Here is a 23,823-nt window from a genome sequence, read left to right on the forward strand (position 1 = left end):
AAGGCAACCATGTCACACTGGCTAGGATCCAAGAACAAGTACCTTCAGCTCTCTTTAAAGCTGGGAAACAATAGCTATTCAGAATGGTAGGTGTGTGAATTCAGCAAGGTAACATTTGTAGGAAAAAAATATATAAATTTTATACATGTATATATGTATATATGTATAAAATTTATATTTTTATATACTATGTATATTTTATATATTATATATATTATATATATTTATATATATTATATATATTTATTTATACACACACCACACACACACACACACGTGTGTGAGTGTGTGTGTGTGTATTAGCTTAATGGTCACGTAATAATTTTTATCTTACTTGAATAGCAACTCAGTAAATACTGAATAATTGACTCATTAGCAAGGAATCTAATTAACCACCAATTTTTTTCTAGAAGAAGAAGCTGTTAAAAATGTGACTGCTACTAAATTTTATCTACGGGTACCATGCTGAATTTCTTCTAACCTATGCTCCCTAAACAGACAGTTATTAGGGCGAGAGAACTTCATGCGCTGCACTACTGGTGTACTATAGCTCTTCTGAGAAATCCATGTGGCTCTGGAGATACCTGAGGCAGTGGGTCTGAAGATCCTCCAAGTTTCTGATCTATATAATTAAACATGATCATATTGTAAGGATGGTTTTTACCGGTGTTGTGACATTCATCAAATATCATCAAAGTAAAGACAGAGAGTGATGGAATGGTCCCATTTCTAAGGCTATTCAAAAGAATCTGTGGAGTTAAAATGATGATGTCATTGTTCTCAACAATCTGTTCCACCGACACAGTCTCAGCTGTTACTCCAGAAACACCTGCAACTTTATACCTGAGAAATGACAGAAAATTCCCTATTACTAACCATGATGTGAATGAGGAGCCATGAAGACATGAAACAGTAGCTCAGAGCATCAACTGATTAAGTTCCCCCTACCTCCAAAAGGAATATAACTGGAGACAAGTATTTAGTTTAGCACAGAGTCATACATACAGTTAAAGGTCAATAAATGCAAACAAATTTGGTTTTTTATGCAAATAAAAAAATACAAACAAAATGCAAAATTGCTAGCAAGTATGTTAATTTCTTCAAGTCTTAAGAAAGAAAGTAGTACTTAAAAGAGTAATATTGAAGAAGTTATAAAATCATTAAAAAGTTAAATGTGTCACTGAAATGTAAAATTGATCTCAAGTCATTGACTTACAAAACAAGAGCTAACCAAAGGAGTTTAGGATTTCAAGCATACCTACCCAAGCATACTTGCATCCATGAAAAATTAATTACATCTAAATTATATAAAAGCTAAATCTATTATAAATTTTTGAATCCTAGCTTTCCAAATATTAAACAAAGCTGAGTACACACCAGTTACATGAAGCCAGAGAAAAAGAAATGGATCAACTGTTATGCCTACCCAAGTTTTTCAAAATAATCGGAGAACGTGGATTTCTGCTGTTCATACAGTGGGAGTTGAATAGCAAAAAAGACAACTTTCCCCTTTTGTCCTTGTGGAAATTTTTTAAGATGATGTTCACATATAAGAAGGGAAACAAGGGTTTTTCCACATCCTTTTAACATACAAAGAAAAAGAAAACATGTAACTGATATTATACTAAAATATTTCTACAGAAAGGTAATTAGTTTTGGCTCCCCTAAAACCACTGCTCCAACTAATAAACTAGGAATGTCGATGGGTTAACTGCAGCAGAATTTGTACCAGGACAGAAAAAGACCAAGCTACTTCCTAGGTAACATGCAAATAAAATAGTCAAAGCATTGAGTAAGCTAAAAGAGGGCATTCTTCTTTCCCTCCTCGGGTTCCTTAAAAAACCTGGAGACTATGTTAGTGGGAAAGTTTTCTCAAAAGATATATGGAACAAGGAAAAAATGGAAATTTGCCCGTTTTGTCCCAGTATTCAAATAAAGAAAAAAAAAGCGGGGGGGGGGGGAGCAAACACAGAAACAAACCACATAAGTAGTGGCAATCAGCTTACCAGTAGGAGCACATATTAATGTGTTTTTTCCTTCCTTAGCAGGCAAAGCGAGCTCTAGTTGGTAATTTCTTGGCTTCAGAGGCGTGCAGGTAGGAGAGGCTGCTATAATACAAAAGGGACAAAATTACCAAATAGTTACAGCTCTGAGGAATCAAGGAAAGAGCTATCTATCACCAAATAGACAGGAATTCCGACTTTAGCAAAAAGGGCGTTGTTTAAGAAACTTTAGAATCCTTGTCTCTTGTTAACCTTTCCAGCCTCTGCACTGATGTGAAGTACAAACTTCTCCCTCAGTGACTAAGTATCAATGGCAAGAATTCTTTTAAAAAGCCACAAAGATTTCTTTCTTAAATAATCTTGGAGGTCTAGTAAGGAGAAACTAAAGCAAAAATGGCCTAATTCAGGGCAAGACAGATGGCCGCTGGTTAAAAGGAAATGGTATATGGAACCAAATAACAAATCCCTCCTAGATCTATGAAAAGCAAAAACTATCAACATTGAATTCCCAGAGCCATGGAAATAGTGGACAGCAACCATGCTTCCAATTCTGCAGGCTCTCGCAGGGTATCTTCTCTCAAAATGACCAGAAGTTTAAAAAAATAACCAGAGGCTTTTTTTCACTAACAGATAAGCATATAGAACGTTACTGCTAGAAAAGACTTTAGAAATCATCTATTGACCCCAACCTATTTTAAAGAAAAGGAACATTTCTAAAAGGGTAAGTGAGCTCACTAAGGTCCCTTACATGTCAGAAAAATTTAAAGCAATTTACATTCAGTGATTTTACTCTGAAGTGGAAAAAAAAAAAAAAAACTTGTATCATTTGGTTGCAGAAGTAATCTGTAGATCTTCTTCTTGCGGTGTTATTACCAAATCAGATTTTTCTTGCGGTGTTATCACCAAATCAGATAATCACCACAGATTCTTGCGGTGTTATCACCAAATCACACTTTTCTTCTCACACTACTCAGTATTAGTCAGAATGTCTTCCCTGATGTCCTTCTGTAAAAAAAAAAACTTTTTACTGTGGCTTGTTATGCAACTTTCTGGTCCCCTCATGATAACATGCTTCTAGAAACAGAAGGTGGGCCTTATAACTAAGTTATTCAGTGCCTTTGTGTGAAATTAGAAAAAGGAGATCCTCTGGGAGGGTACAGCCCCTCCGTGCCCTATTTGGCAAAGAGCACAGGCTGGATCTCAGTCCCCACTCAAACTCAGCTGGGCACATTTGTTTAGTTCACAAACTTCATCAGCTTACAGGCCAGTCCTGGGATAATAAAAGGAAAGTGAGCAAGTGACTCAGAAACATTAGTGTTTCTTTAGAGAGCAGGGCTGACTTTGAATTGCATAGACACTAAGTTTCCAGGAGGACCCTATTTGCATTTTCAATATAGACATGCACATATGTCTTAGTGACAAAAGAAAATAAAAGAGGCTGACAATAGCTTTAGAAGTGAGAAAACAATATTTTTAATCATAGAAAAAGTATCTATTTTAATATAAATTATATTTTCTTTAAAGAAAAATAAATGATCTTTTCTTACTTTTTCTTTAAAACCTTTTATAACACTATGACTTTGCGTACTGCAAGCCATGTTCCCACACAAAATACCTGAGGAATATCATTATGGAAAGAACAGTGCTGGGTACCTGAGGGTGGAGATGAGTTCTGACTAAGATTCTGGCATTCTGGTTCTTCCTTATAGAAAATCTGTATGTCAGAAGTTTCCATTTCATCATCCTCAAGAACTTTCGGTTCAACATTTTTTGCATCTGTATGAGACCAAAAGACACCTTAGAATTTTGATCTAATCTGATGATTGTCTTGAGAGCACAAGTCCTACAAAGAGGTCATAATCCTAAAATTCTCAAATTCCGTTAAAATTTCTCACAACCACACCCTTCACCTTCTAAAACAATGAAAAAACCTTTTTTTAAAAAGATTTTATTTATTTATTTCACAAAGAAAGACACGGCGAGAGAAAGAACACAAGTGGGAGGAGTGGGTGAGGGAGAAGCAGGCTTCCAGCCAAGCAGGGAGCCCAATCTGGGGCTCAATCCCAGGACCCTGGATCATGACCTGAGTTGAAGGCAGATGCTCACCGACTGAGCCACCCAGGTGTCTGGAGAAGAATTTTTTCGAGTGTGATGTCTCAATCTGGAGTCTGAACTCCAATATCATTTAGGACTTAATTATTCAAACTGTGGAACATGGGCCAGCAACTTCCTGAGCTTGTTAGAAATGCAGGCTCTTGCATCCCTGCTAAGTCAGAATCTGCATTTTAACAAAATCCCCAGGTGATTCTCACATAAAGTGAACAAGAGAAATACCACTTTGCAGACATTTATGGCTTCCATTCCTGACCTAATCCAAGAAATCAGATGGGTATTTATATAGACATTTTCTAGAACAACTTGTGATCTAAAGCAGCCTAGACAAGTGAAGACCAAACAGTTGCTTTACCAGATTTTAAAACAATGCTCTGAGCAGATTAGCTACAGGAAATCACATGACAGCACAGATATCTAATCACAACACATTCCTTTTTCAATCCTGTTCTGGCTTAGTTCCCAATGGCGCAGGCAAGAGGAGTAGGCTGTCTCTATTACAATTCTAATCTGAACAGGGGGCAAATTCTGGAGTTTGAACCTTCCACTCAAGAATTTTAAAGCTAGGGACGCCTGGGTGGCTCAGTTGGTTAAGCTGCTGCCTTCGGTTCAGGTCATGATCCCAGCGTCCTGGGATTGAGTCCCCCATCAGGCTCCTTACTCTACAGGGAGGATGCCTCTCTTCTCAGCCTCTGCCTGCTGTGCTCGCTCACTCTCTTGCGTGCGCTATTTTTCTCTCTGACAAATAAATAAAATCTTAAAAAAAAAAAAAAAGAATTTTAAAGCTATTTCTCTGATGAGTGAGCTCAGATTCTGCCTTCCCCAAATCCTTTGAGCCAGATGGGCTAATTCTGGATGAGAGCAGTTTGCCCTGGTCCATTTTAGGGGTTACACACAACCATATTACTTCTGTAGGCAAGTAGCCACTTGCTTCCGAGAACTCAATTTCATGCTGCTCTCTCACTAGAGACTAGAGAATGTAGTCACCATGTAGCCATGGGTGTCTGAAGGACAAAATGACTCTGACACTGAGTGATGGACAGGCAGGAATGAAAGAGGCCCTAAGTAGAACTATGAGAAAAGCAGAGCATGTTTTCAGACCCTCCCAACCCTTCAGGGCCCTTTGCTGGAATATTCTACCCACCTTTGTCTACAATCCACAGTTCACTGAACTTGCTCTCTTCCATCTCCAAAGCAAGTTTCAAAGTTTTGGGCCAGTTTTCCTTGTCTGATCTGAGAAGGCATTCAACCATTTTCTCTGCACCTGCCATCAGCCCCTTGTTGGAACACACCTAAGCAAGACAACTGGAGTTGATCAATCATTCTAAAAGTTTTCAAAAACTAAAGATGTACTGTATGGTGATTCACATTACACAGTTAAAAAAAAAAAGTTTTCCTTTTGTGAGTTTTTATTGAAGAAATAGCAATTCGAGCACTATCTGATTTAAATTAATTGTATACTGTGATACTATGGTTCAATAGGTCTTATTCATGACCATTTTTTGCCCCATCCAACACAGTGTCTTTTAAGACACCCTTTCCTTTGTCTTTGTCTTTCCATGTGGCAATGCTAGGTCAAGCCAGGTGCTCCCAATCCTCTGAGACCGTTTATCTATCTCTATCATCATCAGCAATATTAGGAAACAATCCATTTGACAACCATTCAGACTATGGGTGTATTGGTACAGAGAGATATTTGGGAGAATATAACAAAATACTAACGATATTTTTTTTCAGGGTAATGGGACCTACATGATTTTTATTATTCATTATAAAAACTAGAATTAATCAAGCACTTATAATTATGTCAGGCATATGTAAGCACCTTACATACATTATCTCATTTAATCCTTCTAAAAATATCGTGTTAATAAGGTACTATTATTATTTCCATTTTACATGAAGAAATAGGTTTAAAGAAACTAACTTGCCTAAGATCATACTACCAGTAAATGGATGAACTAGGATTCTAACAAAATTTGTGTGCAGAGCCTGAATGTTCAACCATGAGAGTCTATAGCATTTGTTCTTTTTTATGTGCTAACTTGTTCAACTTTGCTTAAATTTGTATAAAACATTATTCACAAAAGTAATAATAATTTTAACTGAAAATAGGCCAAACCTGAAAAAAACTCATGACATTAAAAATTACTCAATTCACAACTAAAAATACTATTCCAGGTAATTATGCCTTAGATTTAAGGACTTCTGTGGATTCAATGATCGTTCTTGGGTCTAAATCAGTGGAGAAAACAGAAGACATTTCCCATGTTCAAATTACCTCCCCCGAATTTAGTATTTTATATTAAATTATAATTAATTGTGTTAAATACATTAATTAAATTACCTGTATAATTTCTTCGCACTCCTGACTAATTAAACATTGGGATATTTTAGGAAGGATATCTTTTGGATTAACTGTGGTTTTAAATTCTGGTTGTAAACGCTTTAGAAGCGATCTGTACTCCTCTAGACTTTCAATTTTTTGGAAATCCCAAGTTTCAATGGCTTCATAAAGTCCAGAATAACCTGGAAAGAAAGAAGAAAACAGGGGCTTTTATGAAACCAACTAAAAGATATTTTAAGATTGTTATCATAGAAATTATGTTTGAATGTATAGTAAGAGAAGTCAAAAGATATCCGTATAGCACCTCAATAATTAATGATCTTTCAAAAAAGAAAACAACATTTATTATAAGCACCCAACATTTTAGGTCCTCTAACAATGTTTATCATCTCTTAGGAAAAAGTAACAAGGATAATGTGAACTCTTACTTTTGGTCTCAGTATAAAATTTTCCTTCCAAAGTACCCCATGGACTTTGCTACAACCTCTGACTTGTCCTCCAGTGAGTCAAATCATCATGCAATTCAGTATCTTCCCAGTGCAAAGTAGCAAAACCGGCAAAACGAAATATAAATCTTAATTCCTGTCCCATAGGAATTTAACCTTCTACATTACTCCCAGAAAAGAATATTAAGTATAATGGGAAACTTGAGGAGAAAAAAAATGATTTCCAACCGTAATAATTCAAGAATGCTTCTTCAATCTAAGGTTCTCAAACAAAATCACCAGATTTGTCTGACTACACAGCCCACACTCTTCATTTGGCTATAAAGAGCATACCAACAAAATGAACACATGGGACTCCATTACCTAACTTAACAACTAGAATTTCCCAATACTTTTGTGGGAGTGTGCTTCCTTTTTTCCCAACCTTCCATCTCCCTGCAGAGAGACTACCATCCTGTGTTTGATGTATTACTCCCTTCATTTTTTTGAATAGTTACATGGGATACACTCATTACCTCAACAATGTATCTTCAGGAGCACCTGGGTGGTTCACTCAGTTAAGTGCCTGCCTTCTGCTCAGGTCATGATCTCATGGGTCCTGGAATGGAGTCCCAGGTAGGAGCTCCCTGCTCAGCGGGAAGTCGGCTTCTGCCTCTGCCTTTGCCCCCACTCCCCACCCCTCACACCCCCCCCATTCATGTGCGCGCTTTCTTTCAACTAAATAATCTAAAAAAAATTTTTTTAAACAAAGACTTAAAAAAAAAAATATATATATATATATATATATATATTTAGTTTGGTTTGTTTGGAACTTCATAATGACATCCTACTAAATGTAATTTTCTCTGCTTTTTAAAAAGTTTAATATTACATTTCAAAGCTTCACCTGTGTTGTCATACATTTTCATCGCAGTACAGTGGACGATCATGTGACTATTATAGAATTTTATTATCCATTTTCTTCTTGAAGGATACTGGATTGCTTCCAGTTTTATTTGGTCGCTTGCTTGCTTCTGTTATTACAATTATTCTATGAATATTCTTTAATCAGTATGCTGCAATATATGTGTTAAGAGTTTTTCTAGGGCACATACTTAGAGTGAAACTGTTGGACAGGGGAATACAAGAGTTCAGTTGAACTATGTAAGATGATGACACATTGGTTTTTTGTTGTTGTTGTTAAGATTTTATTTATTTATTTGACAGACAGAGATCACAAGTAGGCAGAGAGGCAGGCAGAGAGAGAGGAAGGGAAGCAGGCTCTCTGCTGAGCAGAGAGCCAGATGCGGGGCTCGATCCCGGGACCGTGGGGTAATGCCTGAGCTGAAGGCAGAGGCCTTAACCCACTGAGCCACCCAGGTGCCCAGACACATTGTTTTTCAAAGAAATTGTCTTAATTTACACTCTGTATAATGACACTTAAGATTTCCCATGATTAAATAACCTCTTCAAGCCTTAGCATTGTTGGACTTCCTAAGTTTTGCTGTCTAGTAGTTAATAAAATGCTACCTCATTGAATTCCTAATTCACAATTCCCTAATTGCTATTTGGGCTGACAATCTTTTCATATGTTTATCAACCTTTCTTATTTCCTATTCTTTATTATGTAAGTTCACACTTTTGCCCTGTAGACGTTTTCTTTCTTTTTCTAACTGATTTTAAAGCCTTTTTAATATATTCTAGATATTAATCTTTTTGGTGATTATATATTTTGCAAATATCCTCTTCCAGTTTGTGCCTTGTTTTTTCATTTTCTTTCATTTTTGACAAAGAGATGTTTTTAATTTTAATGTCAACAAATATATCAGTTTGTCTTTTATGAATAATGCTTTAATGTTTGTTTCACAAATCCTGACACACCCCAAGGTCATAAAATATTATATTCTTTTTTTAAAATTGCTAAATTCTGGCTTTTAGAATTAAGTCTTTAATTCTTGTGAATTCATTTTGTGGCTATGTGTGAATGGAATGAGCTAAGGAATACAAATTTATTTTACATGGATATGTAATTTAGGGTTTGTTTGGGTTTTAACATTATCCTGTTTATAATGGCCCACTGAAATTTATTAAAACCCCTCCATTCCTTTTTTAATTTTTTTTAAGATTTTATTTATTTGAGAGAGAGAGAGTGCGGGAGAAGTAGAGAGTCAGAGGGAGAAGTAGACTCCCGGCTGAGCAGGGAGCCTGATGCGGGACTTGATCCTGCGACTCCAGGATCATGACCTGAGCCAAAGGCAGTCGCTCAACCAACTGAGCCACCCAGGCATCCAAAACTCCTCCATTCCTAATGATCCTCCTTTCCCGGTGATCTCAAATATATCAAGTTTTCATAAATATATGAGTTTAATTGAAGGCTCTATATTCTGTATCATTGGTCAGTTGGTTGACACCAAGACCAACCTTATGCTGTTTCAATGCCTAGCATAAATTTTGCTATTTATAAGTGGAAACCCCAGCCTACTTAATTCTTCTTCTTTAGGAAATGTCCTGACTATTCTTGGATCATAATTCTTCCATTTACCTTTTAGAATCGTTTAGAAATTTGTCAAGCACATGAAAAAGCATGTAGGATTTTTATTAAAATTGTATTGAATATAGAAATCAATGTTGGAAGAGCAGTTATTCTTAGGGTATCAAGTCTTTCTCTCCATGTACATGGGTCTATATCTCCACTTAGATAGGACTTCTTTAATATCTTTCAATGACATTTTATCATTTGCTCCATTTGAACTTTACACATCTTTTGCAAGGTTTTTCCTAACTATATTACAACTTCTGTGACTATTCTAAGTGGTAGTCATTTTGGACTACATTTTCTATTTGCTTCCAGTGGCTAGAAATACAACTAATTTTTGTGCTTTATTTATTTTTATTACAGTATAATTAACGTACAATGTTATATTAGTTTCAGGTGTGCAACACGATTGAACAATTCTATATATTACTCAGTGCTCATCACAAAAGTGCAACCCTTCACCTGTTGCACACATCTTTCTACCTACTTCCCTTCTGGCAGTCACCAATTTGGTCCCTATATCTAGGAGTCTGTTTTTCATTTGTCTCTTTTTTATTTTGTTCATTTTGTTTCTTAAATTCCCCATATAAGTTTATCTTTCTCTAACTTATTTCACTTAGCATCATACCCTCTAGATCAATCCATGTTAGTACAAATGGCAAGATTTCATTCACTTTTATGGCTGAGTAATATTCCACTGTATATATATATACCACATCTTTATCCATTTTTCTATGGGTGGACATTTGGGCTACTTCCATATCTTGACTGCTGTAAATAGTATTGCGATAAACATAGAGGCACCTGCATCCCTTTGAATTAGTATTTTCATTCTCTTTGGGTAAATATCCAATAGTGGAATTACTAGATCATATGGTAATTCTATTTTTAATGTCTGGGGAACCTCCATACTGTTTTCCACAGTGGCTGTAGCAGTTTGCACTCCCACCAACAGTGCATGAGGGTTCTTTTTTCTCTACATCCTCTCCAACACTTACTGGTTCTTGTGTTGGCCATTCTGACAGGTGTGAGGTGATATATCATTGTGCTATCTCAATATCTCATTGTGGTTCTTGTTTGTATTCCCTGACGATGAGTGATGTTGAGCATCTTTCCATGTGTCTGTTGGCCATCTGTATGCCTTCTTTGGAAAAATGTCTATTCATGTTTTCTGCCCATTTTTTAATCAGATCATTTGATTTTTTGGTGTTGAGTTGTATAAGTTCTTTATATATTTTGGATGTTAACCCTTTATTGGTATGTCATTTGCAAATATCTTCTCCTACTCAGTAGGTGTCTTGTTTTGTTGATGGTTTCCTTTGCTGTGCAAAAGCTTTTTATTTGGTGTAGTTCTAATAGTTTAATTTTGCTTTTATTTCCCTTATTGAAGGAGATAAATCTAGAAAAATGTTTCTATGTCTGATGTCAAAGATATTACTGCCTATTTCTTCTAGGAATGTTATGGTTTCTGTTCTTACATTTAAGTTTTTAATCTATTTTGAGTTTATTTTTGTGTATGGTGCAGAAATGCAACTAATTTTTGTATACTGATCTTATACCTGATAAACTTGTTAAGTACTTCCAATAATCTCTCTGCAGATTCCTTTGGATATTTCAGGTAGACAATCATATTATGTGACTAAGAGTAATCTTAAATTGCCTCAGATTAAGAGACATGAGACACATGAGGATAGCTCAAAATTAATAGCATTTCACTTTTACAGCATTCTGAAACAGTTAAGTAATATCCTCTGATTCATGAGTAAGAAGAATGAACTAACCTGCATGACCGAGGGCATCCAAAAAGCCACGGAACCAGCCTTCTTCCTGGAGCTCCAATAGAAACTTAAGAAAAAGTGAGGCAGCCTCCATTGTGCCCTTATTGTTTTTCTCAGCCTGAATACGCTGCACTTCATCTACAAACAGAAGCAAGAGGGGCTCATCAAACTGCTCAACTAATCACTGGAAGACAAACCTGAAAAGGGCTGTCAGACTTTCTCAAACAGGGATGGCAACTGTAACATATTCCACTGTGGGATAGGAACTGCAAGAAGCTAGCAAATTCTCTGTTCAGACAGATGATGCCTATTCTTCACCAACCATCCTTCCCTCCCATCCCCCATCCTCTCTAGAAACTTCTCTTACTTTGGTGTGGAAGTCTGGGAACATATTTCAGGGCAATCCTTTAAAAAGGGAGCTTCTTAATGGTGTATGAAAAGGTACCCCCATAACAAGTCACTATTAACACTGTATTAGGTAAAAGAACAATGGCTTCCTCCAACACTTTTTTTTAAAGACTTTATTTATTTATTTGACAGACAGAGATCACAAGTATGCAGAGAGACAGGAGGAAACAGGCTCCCTGCCGAGCAGAGAGCCCAACTCGGGGCTCGATCCCAGGACCTCAGGACCACGATCCCAGGATCCCAGGAACACGACCTAAGCCAAAGGCAGAAGCTTTAACCAACTGAGCAACCCAGGTGCCCCTTCCTCCAACATTTTGATACTCCCTTGTTCAAAAGTCTAAATTAATTGCAGGACTACAAGATTGTGAGGACAGGACTACCTCCATGGCATCTTTAATTACACCAGACTCAAAATGAAGAGTTAGAAATAAAAAGATACTTTCGTGGTCCTCTTTCCAGGTTTTTGCTTAGACAGTATGAAATATAGGAGAAAAGAAAAAGCAAGAGGAGTTAAAAAGAAACATAAGGTCAGGGAGCAGAAAACTATCCACCCAGCTGCGGATGGTCACACGACTTTGTGTGTGTGTATCTCCATGTCTGGGGCAGTGGTTGCCTACACATGATCTGACATTTAACAGTGTTCCTTTTTTTCCCCCTTATTGTCAGTGGAGTGTAAATTCCAAGGAATAAGCCAGTTGTCTAGTTAATTGCTGTATCCTCAGAGATTAGAATAGGACCTTCTAGTACATAACACTCAACAAAGGTATACTGAATGGATGAAGAAAGGAAGGGATAGTGTCCTTCTCTGCCAAGGTCTCTGTCTTGGGAACAATAACATTTTACTGTGTAAAATCCAATAGTTTTTAGAGTTGCGGATCCATCACCACTATCTAATTTTAGTACACTGTCATTACTGTAGAAAGAAATCTTGTAGCCCTTAGTAGTCACTTCCATCTCCCTTTCCCTTAAACCCAGGCAACCATTAATCCACTTGGGCCTCTACAGATTTGCCTGCTTTGGACATTTCATACAAGTAAAATTATACAATATGTGGTTTTTGTAACTGGGTTCTTTCACTTAGCATCATGTTTTCAAGGTTCATCCACAGTTGTAGCTAGTAACATTCCATTATATGGATGCACTACAGGTTGTCTACCCATTGACCAGTTAATGAGCATTTAGATTGTTTCCACATTTTGGCTATTATGAATAGCAATGCTATGAATAGCCATGTACAAGTGTTTCTGTGAACATATGTATTCACTTCTCTTGAATTTGTGCCTAACTGTGAGATTGCTAGGTCATATGGTCACTCCATTTAATACTGTCAGGAATTATCAAACTGCTGTCCAAGGGAGCTGCACCATTTTACATTCCCCCCAGCAATTAACGAGAATTCCAATTTCCAAACATCCTGGCCAACACTTCTTTTTATTTTTTTTAGCTATCTATATTGGTTTTCCGTGCCTGCAGTAACAAATTAGCACTAAACAGTGGCCTTAAAATGACAGGAACTTATTCTCTCCCAGTTCTAGAGACCAGAAGTCTGAAATCAAAATGTTGGTGGGCTACACTTCCTTTGAAGGTTCTGTGGGACAATACAACCCTTCCTGCTTCCAGTGGTTATTGGCATGTCTTGATTTGTGGCCACATCAAATCTTTGCCTCTTTCTTCACATTATTTTCTCCTCTGTTTGTCTGTCTTGTGGCTGCATCACTACAACCTCTGCTTCTGTTTCCACATGACCTTCCCTTTGTGTCTTTGCATGGCTATCTTCTTTTAAACACACCAATCACACTGATTAGGATCCCACCCTACTCCAGTATGATATCATCTTAACTAATTACCTCCATATAAAGATCCTATTTCCAAATAAGGTCACATTCTGAGGTCCTGGGGCTTAGGACTTCAATGTATCTTTTTTGGGGAGGACACAATTCAACCCATAATAGCAACCTATCTTGTCACCTATCCCAACTCTTCTGGGCACACAACTCTATTCCTTTGAGAGAGTTAATTCTGTTCCTAAACCCCATCCTCAGAGCTGGGTTCTTAGTCCCAGGTCTCCCTGCTATTTGTTCTTTCCTTACACATGCTACCAGCCATTACTGACACTCCACCTAAAGGTTCAGACATATCCCAGTCACAGCTGAACCCTTCCCAGTTGAACTGTCTTGCTGTATCGGGGCAGTTTAGCTTTTCTCTGCACATGGTCAGGCCTGTCCTGGTGCTACCTGGCCCAATAACTGCTCCTAAGTAGTGCTACTTTCCTCAAAAGCACTGGGAGACCAATGCAGGAAAAATTCTATTTTTGGCTGTCAGTATTTCCCACTACCTTTGCCATGCTGGCCACTCTGTGATGCCATCCTCAGCTTCCCAAGGTAGAATTTCTTCATTTCTTCATCTCTTTTCTGTGCTTTCTTGGTCTCTTTACATGCTTCTGACTAGAGCACTGACAATGCTCTATATAGTTTTATACACACACACACACACACACACACATAGTATATAGTACCCTGTATGTGTGTGTGTGTGTGTGTATACTCTCTATATACTGTATACACAGTATATACTATATATACTCTATAAATACAGTATATATATATATATATATACAGTATATATACTCTATATATACAGTTATATAGTAACTGAGTGTCTGTCTTTCCCCATTGACTGTGATCATTTACATGTTATATTCATTTTTGCCTTCATCTTTGTATTCTAATCATCAACAAAGTGCCTGGTTCATACATGTATCCAGAGAATGTTACTAAAGAAATGGATAAATACTCAGAATACTGCTCCCTCCCAGAATACTACCCAGGATCCCTCCAGGATAAGGGTAAGCTTTTGAATCCAAAGGGATACTGCAAAAAATTTGGAGCCCACAACCTGGTCTACCTTGAAACATCCTGAATAACCTATGAACAAGCAAAGCCGGCAGTACCCTAGTCGCCATGCAAGCTCTCCAGAAGACATATGGCTTCAATTCTCCTTTCCCAAGATTCAACTAGAGCACAATACCCAACACGTGGAGACGATTATGGTAAAAGACATACTGGATATTGCTGGTGTAATTTAAACATATTGGTGTACTTGCGTGTGCATGGGGGAATGTGTATGGGCATAAGGAGAGTGTGGATAAGCTCCCACTTATAAAAGCAAAAAAAATGAATCAAAATATTTATATCCAGCCATAACTCTCATGTCTCAGCTCCCTGACTGAATACTGACTGCTAGAATATACTTGTCACAATTAAGGTTAACTAATAGAATCCTGAGATTCCAAAGCATCCAAAAACAAAAGAAAAAGAAAAAGGGGACAGAGAAACTTTATCAATCTAACAGAAAACAGAAAAAGATGGGAAGAAAGAAAAAAGTTTATTGATACATGTACACATGATAAAGTATGAAGAAATGAACAGGAAAGATATAAGCCAGCTAAATGATAACAGCTTCCTCTGGGAAGGAGCTAGAAATAAAAACTCTATGGTGTCTTTAACATTAAAAAATAAGACAGTATCACACAGTGTTCTTCAGTTTGCTGTCTCTATTTACCTTTTGGTATTTTTATTGTGATTGCTTTATAACTACAAATTAAAACTATATATTAAAAACTATGCCACCTTTGCACACTATAGTTTTCCAGCAGAGCACTTACCACATTTTGTCATCTATGGTTTACTTAGTAACTTGCCTTCACATATGCATTCTGATCTCTATTAGGGGCCATTTCTATCACACTCACCATGGATTTCTCAGTTCTTAACAGGACACTTCTTATTAGATAATATGTGTAGTAATATGAGTCAATTCTCTCCAATGCAAACACAATGTCTAAAACATTTGAGTTGCTTGAATCACACATGAGCCCAAGAAAGAATGGGATTCACACCAGTTTGTTAGCGTTTCATTTATGGCAAGATTTCTAAAAGAGATGTCCTGAAGGGGCTTACACTCTTCAGGGGCCCAAGCTACTCTGTGGTCATCAGGATGTTACTTTGTTACCTCTCTCTGAGCACAAACAAAGCAGAAGCCCACTTTTGTTGGTGGTATTCTTTCACTCCTCACTCCTCACTCCACAACCTGTGCCTTTGCAGAGCAATTAGCATTCAAATTACCTTTCTTTCACTCAATTTCCCAAAACTACCTCACACTGGGAAAGATTTTTAGGCACTTGGAGCATGAAAAGGAGTTGCCAGATCCCCTCTCTCATTTCAACTCCTTCCAGGTACTACCTCCTTTTTCCTCTTTGCTCAAAGCCTCTGCTCATCTCCAGCATAGTGCTCCTGGATTCAGATTTAAAGTGGCATTCATCCATCACCAGGTGTCTCAAAAGCTAGACAAAAACACCAGAAGTGAAACCTGCAGCCATTCAGTCCACAAAGCCTTGCCCCTCTCAAGCTTCCAGTTACTCCTAAGTACAATTCAGACCTGGCAAGAGTAACTGTCAATTACCTTGGAGCTCTGAGAGCATTTTATAGTCATTTATGTACATCCGTCCTCACTAGTAAATCTTGGGCTAGAAAGTATGTGAAGAAGGGCTTATATCTCACTCCTGAATCTCTGTCAGTAGAAAGCTGAAGACATCCTAGACATAATCATTAGAGAAAATAAATGAAATACAATGGTTTGCTTCCCCAGCTTTCAACCTCAATAGATGCGCAATCCTACACAAGTCATTTCACTTCTCTGGGACTGTTTCTCCATTTGGACCTCCAAAGGCTCCTCAAATTCGCCTGGCAATCTCCAGTCTAAAAATGCCGTTAGGATCTTGCCTCAACACCAACGTTCCTAGCGGGCTACCTGACGTTAATTAAAAGGGGAAAAATGAGTCCTGAGTTGTTCCCTTGCTCCAAGGAGCAGGTGTCACTGGGGCCCACTCACCGTCCTTAAACCAGGGGGCCATGTAGCTTAGGATATAGGTAGGGTCCAGAGTCTTCATAACATAATCCCGGAAGGCGTGCAGATTCCGCCGATCCTCGGCCGACATGCCGGCGGGTGGCTCCCTTGCCAGGGCAGCACTACCTTCAAAGGCCTGGAGACCGCCGGCTTGCGCGGCTTGCGCGGATCTTCTGAGAAGCAGACCCAGTGCTGAGAGGCGGAGCTGCTGGGAAACCTCAGCCGCAGACTGGAAATCGAAACTGCAACTAGCAGCCTGCGGGATGGGGCGAGTCACAAATGCTGGACGGCAGCAGGTCCCCGCCTCCCCAAATGCATTTTTCCGAGCTTTCGTGTTCTCTGGCGGCCTGGTTTGCCAACCCGTGCGCACTTGCTCACCCAGAGGGACTACTTTTTTCATTTTGCTTTTATATCAGGAAAGGTTAGACTCAATAAAATGCACAGATTATAGGTGTATTATTCCATGAGCTCTGAAAAATATGTCTGGGTGTAATTGCTTCCTCCAGGTCATGTAGGTCATATGGTTAAGTGCATGTTTAACTTCACAGAAACCTGCCACCTGTTTTCCAACATACATGTACTACTTTGTATTCCCACCGGTAAAAATAAGAGCTCCAGTAGATACGCATTGGTCAATTTGCCATTTTGGTCAGTGTGGAATAGTGTTTCACTGTGGTTTTAACTTTAACTCCTGTTAATGATGTGAGCACATTTACATCTATTTATTGGCCATTCATTCATCTATCTTCTTTTGTGAGGCATTTGTTCCCATCTTTTGCATGATAAGAGTTTTCTTTGTACTACAAATTTACAACTTATTTACACTGGATATGAGCCCATTGTCAAATACATGTATTCTAAATACCTTCTCCTAGTCTGATTTACAGCTTAATTTTCTTAAAAGTGTCTTTCAAGCAAATATGAAATGATACAAAGAAAGCAAATGGAGTCATAAGACAAAATAATGGACATTGGGTTGGGGCGTCTGGGTGGCTCAGTGGATTAAGCCGCTGTCTTCGGCTCGGGTCATGATCTCAGGGTCCTGGGATCGAGCCCCGCATCGGGCTCTTTGCTCAGCGGGAAGCCTGCTTCTCTCTCTCTCTGCCTGACTCTCTGCCTACTTGTGATCTCTCTCTCTGTCAAATAAATAAATAAAACCTTTAAAAAAAAATAATGGAAGTTGGAAAAAACTATTTTAACACAGTGGTAAGGGCATATCTCTCTGGGTCAGTTACATTTTAGCTGAGTCCTTAGGAATGAGAAGGAATGAACTATTCAAAAAAGTAGGGAGAGGGGGCTTCCTTGCAGGGGGACAGAAAGCACGAGTGAGTCAAAGAGAAAAAGTGAACAAGGGATACCCCTTCTTGAACAAGGGATAAATGGCATGCAGTGCTGAAATGGTAAACAGGGCCTTGTAAGGAGATGGATAAAGGAACACACTGCAGGATTTTAAGCAAGGAGTAACATAATTTGATGACTTTTTTTTTTTTTTAAGACTTTCTCTCTGGCTCTTATGCAGAACAAGTAGATGGATGAGAGGTGACTCAAGAGATGATGAGAGCACAGATAAGCACAGTGGTGGTGGAGAGTATAAGAAATGAAATGTTTCAGATATAGATAGAAGTGAGTGAACAGCAGTGGAAAGGAAGAGGGGAAAAAAATACGCATCAAGGATACATTCCAGGCATCTGGTTTGAGCAACTAGAATGGCAGCACCATGACTAAAATGGAGAAGACAGGTTTACAACTTATTATATCCTAGTGTGGAAGATAGGCAAGAAAGTAAGTAACAGTTAAGTTCAGGAAGGAGAAATAAAGCAGGATAAGGGAATAAACAGTAATGAGGGCTGTTTATAGAAGATGAGCTAATCAGGGAAGGCCTAAAGGAAACGAGAAAGAATGTCATTTGGGTGAAGAGCATTCTACTAAACAAGCAAAGCACAAAGGAGAAAGAAAAGAAAAGTACCAAAAAACAGGAGTGAACCAGCCCTGCCACAGAAAAAGGAGGTGAGCAGAGTCGCTAGAGTGAAGTGGGCTGGGGGAAAGAGAGGAAGGTGGCTTAGGCACTTCACATACAGCCTGACCAACCTCAAAAAGGACTTTGGCTTTGATTTTAAACATGATGGGAAACCATGGCAGGATTTGAGAGGAGTGTAAGATCTATTTTTAAAGGATCACTGTGGTTGACTGGAAGAAAACATGCTGCCGGAGGACAAGCTGGAAGCCAAGTAACGAGGTAAGAAGCTGGTACCAACACTAGCCCAACTGAAAAATGATGGCATCTTGGATCAAGATCAAAGCTGTGGAAGTGGTAAAGTTGCAGGATATATAATCTTAAATCACATACAATTTGGTAATTGGACATGTGAGAATGAAGTCAAGGAAAATTCCCATTTGTTTAGCCTGAACAGTTGCACGAATGGGGGTGCCATCCATTAACATGGGATACTGGAAGATGGGCAGGCTTGGAGGAGGAAATCAAGAATATGCTCGCTTGCTTGCTGATGAGAATTACCCACAGGCAGTGCTTCCCAAACATGAACCTCCACACAGGTCTTTAAAGTACAGATTCTGACCTAGTAGGTCTGAGACTGCATTTCTTACAAACTGACATTTGTGATGCTGATGTTGCTGGTCCACAGATCCTGTTCTAAGTAGCAAAGTCATTAAAAAACATGAGACAAAGGAAAAGGGAGGGTAATTTAAATATAATATTCCCACTACAGTGGGTGTAAGTGAAAACCTGAGCAGATGTGGAGGGTATGTCCTAGAACAGTGGTTCTCAAACTCTGGTTTATAGGACAGTAGCATTAGACCACCTGGAAACTCAGAAAAGCAAATTCTTGGCCAGATGTTCTGAATCAGAAACTGTGGGTTTGGGCCTCAGCCATCTGTTTTAACAAACCTTCCAAATGATACTGATGCATGCAAAAGTGTGAGAACTAAAGGCCTAGAGGAGGAGCACTTCATTCATTAATGGAGTGAAGAGGGGTGCTATGGTAGGTTGAATGCAAAATTTACAATTCTTCACTTTTCCCAGTATTTACACCACTTGCTACAGAGGCATTGTTTAGATAAACAAGTAGGGTTTATGTTTGCCCAAACCTGGCCCTGGCTAGAACTACCCAGCCACTATGGAAACCATGTGGTAGAGACAAGTGGGAGGTTTGAGGAAGAAAAAGGTGTGAAAAATATCCATTATACCAATGAGCAAGAACACTAAAGAAACTTGTCCACTAACATATCATATGAACTGGAACCTGAGGACTGTGTTTTCATGGTGACACCAATCTGCAGTTACTCATTTCCTTCAAAAACCCAGCAGGATGCATGCAGGCACAACGGTATAGTTGGGTTGATCCAGACTGAGGTCTTGCTGGGTGAACTATTGCTGTGGAATCTGGCATACGACAAGTTTTTAAACAGGCCAAAGCGTAAAACTGTTTTAACATTTTTAAAGTGTTGCAAACAACAACAACAATAAAAGACTATATAACAGGGACTACATATGGCCCATAATATTTACTATCTGGCCTTTACAGGAAAAGGTTGCTGACCCCTAAACTAAGTGAATGAGGAGAGACATAAATAAGGGCAAGAGAGTTGGAGGGTATTGCAAGGGAGTGATTTAAATATAATCTGGAAAATCACAGCTAAGCAAGAAAGCAAGCATAGAGAAGGGGGGGTAATTGATAGAGTAGGGTAGAATAGGATAAAGAAGATTATACTTTCTAGTTCTGTATTCTAAAAAATGGCCTTAGATATTGTTGTAGGTAGCCTAATCTGCTCCATCCACAGCAGAATTCCCTGATTCAATGACCACATGAAGGTGACAGTGACATGCTCCCAACAATTTAAAATGAAGATTAACCTCTTGGAAATTCTGTTTATGTCCTACTGCATGCAGGGCACGCGTTTGATACAGTAAATAGAACATAAAATTGAAGAGGCAAGAAAGTATATGGAACTAGAGGGAACACTTTTTGGTCTCTTTTGAAAGCTGTCTTCCTTTTGCCAGCCTCCTTAATCTTGTATTCTCTAGAATCTTCTCTTATGCCTGCTCTTCTTGTTCTACTCTCTCTGGGAGAGCTCATCCACTTCTATAACCTCACTAGTACTCTCTAGTTTCTTCAGTGACTTCTAAGTCACTAGTCCCTAACCTCCCTAGGCCCAATCTCTCCTTCAAGATTCATTCTATTTCCAGCTACCCATTGGAAATCTTCATCTGCCTGGGTGTCTTCCATTCTGTCCAACAGAATTTTCTGTGATGACGGAAATGCTCTCTACCTGTATTGGCCAATATTGCAGCCATAAGCCTCATTAAACAAAATTTAAAATTCAGCTCCTCAGTTTTACCAGCCACATTTCAAGTAATCAATATCCATGTGTGCTTAGTAGTTATTATATTGGACAGTGCAGCTCTAGGCAGCTGACTCTCAAACTGAAATCACTGTTCTCCCTAAACTATCTCTATTACTCTATTTCCTACCTTGAATATTATCACCAGGCATCTAATTCTCACGTGGGAGAAGAAGAATCTCATCAGGGGCACCTGGGTGGCTCAGTGGGTTAAGCCTCTGCCTTCGGCTCAGGTCATGATCTCAGGGTCCTGGGATCGAGACCCACACCGGGCTCTCTGCTCAGCGTGGAGCCTGCTTCCCTCTCTGTGCCTGCTTCTCTGCCTACTTGGGATGTCTCTATCAAATAAATAAATCTTAAAAAAAAAGAAAAATCTCATCATACCAGACTTTTCCCTCTTCCTCACAGCCCATCCTCATCTAAATGGTACCCAAAATTGTGTCTAGTCTGCCGCAGAAATATACTGACTCCAGCCTCTGCACTGGATCTCTATTCTTCTACAGGCCCTTGATTTCTGGTTTGAGCTACTGCAAAGCTTCTTAAGCAGTCTTTCACTGAGGCTTTCCCTCTCCAAACTTTCTTCTACATTACTGCTGATTGTTAGGAACAAATCTAGTTGTTCCATTCCCACCTTTAAAATTCCTGTTGGTTCCACCCTATTCATCATCATACCTCTAACATTTAGCACAGACTTGGACCACATGTACTTGGTGTTTGATGAATCGAGTTGATGAACGAGTTTTACAGCCAGAAAAGCAAAGAGATATCCTTTTCCCTAGGAGAGAACTGTTTATCTATTTAAAGTGCAGATGGTCAGAGAAGCAGCCTACTCCAGGCAAATACTAGATACCCAATTCTGCTCCCTCGTGTCTACATAAAAGTACATCATCTAATGTTGTGGCAAACATCACAGCTGCAGCTTCTATGGGGATAAATTAATCGACTCAGACCTTGGCCTAACTGGACTTCCACTTTCCTTGCCTATTGCTTTTCTCAGGCACAGATCCAATGGATTTACCATTCCCCAATACCCTTGTAGGTAAAGTAAGAATTTCCTAATTTTCATGACATTGTTAACAATCTTACTGTACTTTTTAAAATGGTCATATTGCACTGTTTTCTAATACCTAAATGGGCCATGCATTGACCAGAAACTCAGAATGAGGGAATAATTATTTACCAAGTTTTTATCATCTTCTCTGTACTTGTGCCAGCTGCTATAGCAGAACACAAGCCCTGTTTAAAGGACAAGCTATAATACCCATGACACAACTCCCCTTTCCTTCTCTACCCTTTACCTGCTGTCATCACCCACAGCATCTTCCATGTGTACTTCCAGCCTCACTGATCATTATCCCTTCCAGTCACCTTAACACCTACCCATTCTAGGTACTTTCAATCATGCCTAGAATTAGGCACTTTCTAAAGTATTCCTTCAGTCTTCTTATACCTACCTCCACTATATCTACTTGAAACTCACTGGAAAACAAATTCTTTGGTATCTCCCTGTTCTTGAAGTCTAACAGTCACTTCAGAGTTTCATTTCCTTCCCCACACAGCCCAGGTACCAGAATGCATCAATTCAACTATACTCACCAGTATCTCTCTCAACTCTCTTACCCCTGCTGTTTCACTAGTCATCCAGCAGAACTCCAACCATAAGTCACCCATTCATTCATTCACTGTATAAATACTGCACACACACTAAATCTCCAACATTAGTTTCTGCTTCTGCTCCCACAGCGCTGAATGCTACCAGACAAAATCACAAATCTTGGTTGTCCCATACAATATCCCATGCCTCAGGTCTCAGCACTCACCAGCAATTCTTAGCTAACCTTCTCTCCATGGCCCTTAGTGGCCATTTTCTTATTCCTTTCCTCAAGCCCTTTATTTATGACCCATCTTTCTCACAAGTTGGCACTGCTTCCTACTTCATGGAGAAAAGACAGCCTTTACAATATGAACCACCTCATCTCAACGTTCTACTCACATACATTTCTTTGCACATTACCCTCTTCTGCCACTTTGGACTAAGACTCGCCTCTGCTTCTGCCCATTACCAATTCACTTACCTGTGTTCTGTGCTCTGCCGTTCAGGAACTCTGCTGCATCCTTTACCTCTCTCATTTGCCTTTAACTTTTCCTGCTCCAAGGTCTCCTTCCCAGAAAGCTTGTCTTCCCTCCATCCTAAATTTAAGAAAAAAAAACTCTCCTTCGATTTGATACCCAAGCTTGCTTCTGAGCATGGAACCAAAAGCAGTTCTGTATCTCTAAGATCTCAACAGGCCAGGCCTTAGAAGTGGGACCAGAATACCTCTCTAATGACTCTTCCTCACAAATCAGCTTTAGTATTTACTGCTTGTTTGCCTTTGTGACTTTTCCTTTTGCTGGGTATACATGACTGAAAACTCTGATTGACATATTCATACAGGTAAAACTGCAGGCCTATACAGGCAATTTTATTAGCTTGTTTTGGAATTATTTCAAACTTACAGAAAACCTACAAAAATAGACTTCTTGTATTTGTACCCTCAACTTTTTAACATTTTGCCAGTTTACTTCATAACTGTCCCCAACTACATTATGTAGTATTTTTTTCTGATCCATTTGAGAGTAGGCTACATACTCGATAATCATTATTTAGCTTCCCATGCAGGTTTTTCTAAAGGTATAAATCCCTGAACAGGTCTTTATAGTAGTGCCCTCCCCCCACCCTTATCTGCAGTTTTGCTTCTCGTGTTTCAGTTATCTGCAGTCAACTATGATTTGGAAGCCTTTTGAAGTATCTTGAGGTCAATCAATGGTAGCCAAATGCTGCATCACAATGCCCAAGTCATTCACCTCATTACACAGGCATTTTACCACCCCACATCACAAGGGTCAGTACAAAGCTATTTTGAGAGACCACATTCACGAAACTTTTACCACAGTGTATTGTTAGAATTGT

At 38.9% G+C, this 23,823-nt stretch overlaps 1 protein-coding gene across 1 annotated transcript in view; it reads right to left on the reverse strand.

Moving 5' to 3' along the window:
* The window catches only part of LOC111146203 (DExD/H-box helicase 58), a 37,356-nt gene extending 20,658 nt beyond the window's left edge, over positions 1-16,698 (reverse strand). The window contains 8 exon segments of the mRNA XM_022501640.1: positions 585-843; positions 1,427-1,580; positions 2,007-2,108; positions 3,657-3,779; positions 5,260-5,407; positions 6,463-6,644; positions 11,205-11,339; positions 16,500-16,698. Of these exon segments, the coding sequence (XP_022357348.1) occupies positions 585-843; positions 1,427-1,580; positions 2,007-2,108; positions 3,657-3,779; positions 5,260-5,407; positions 6,463-6,644; positions 11,205-11,339; positions 16,500-16,605 (1,209 nt within the window). The 5' untranslated portion in view covers positions 16,606-16,698.
* Between the last annotated feature and the right edge of the window lie 7,125 nt (positions 16,699-23,823).

Source organism: Enhydra lutris, unplaced genomic scaffold (genome assembly GCF_002288905.1).
Source record: "Enhydra lutris kenyoni isolate GAN:26980312 unplaced genomic scaffold, ASM228890v2 scaffoldscaffold13, whole genome shotgun sequence".
NCBI classification, from domain to species: Eukaryota; Metazoa; Chordata; class Mammalia; order Carnivora; family Mustelidae; genus Enhydra; species Enhydra lutris.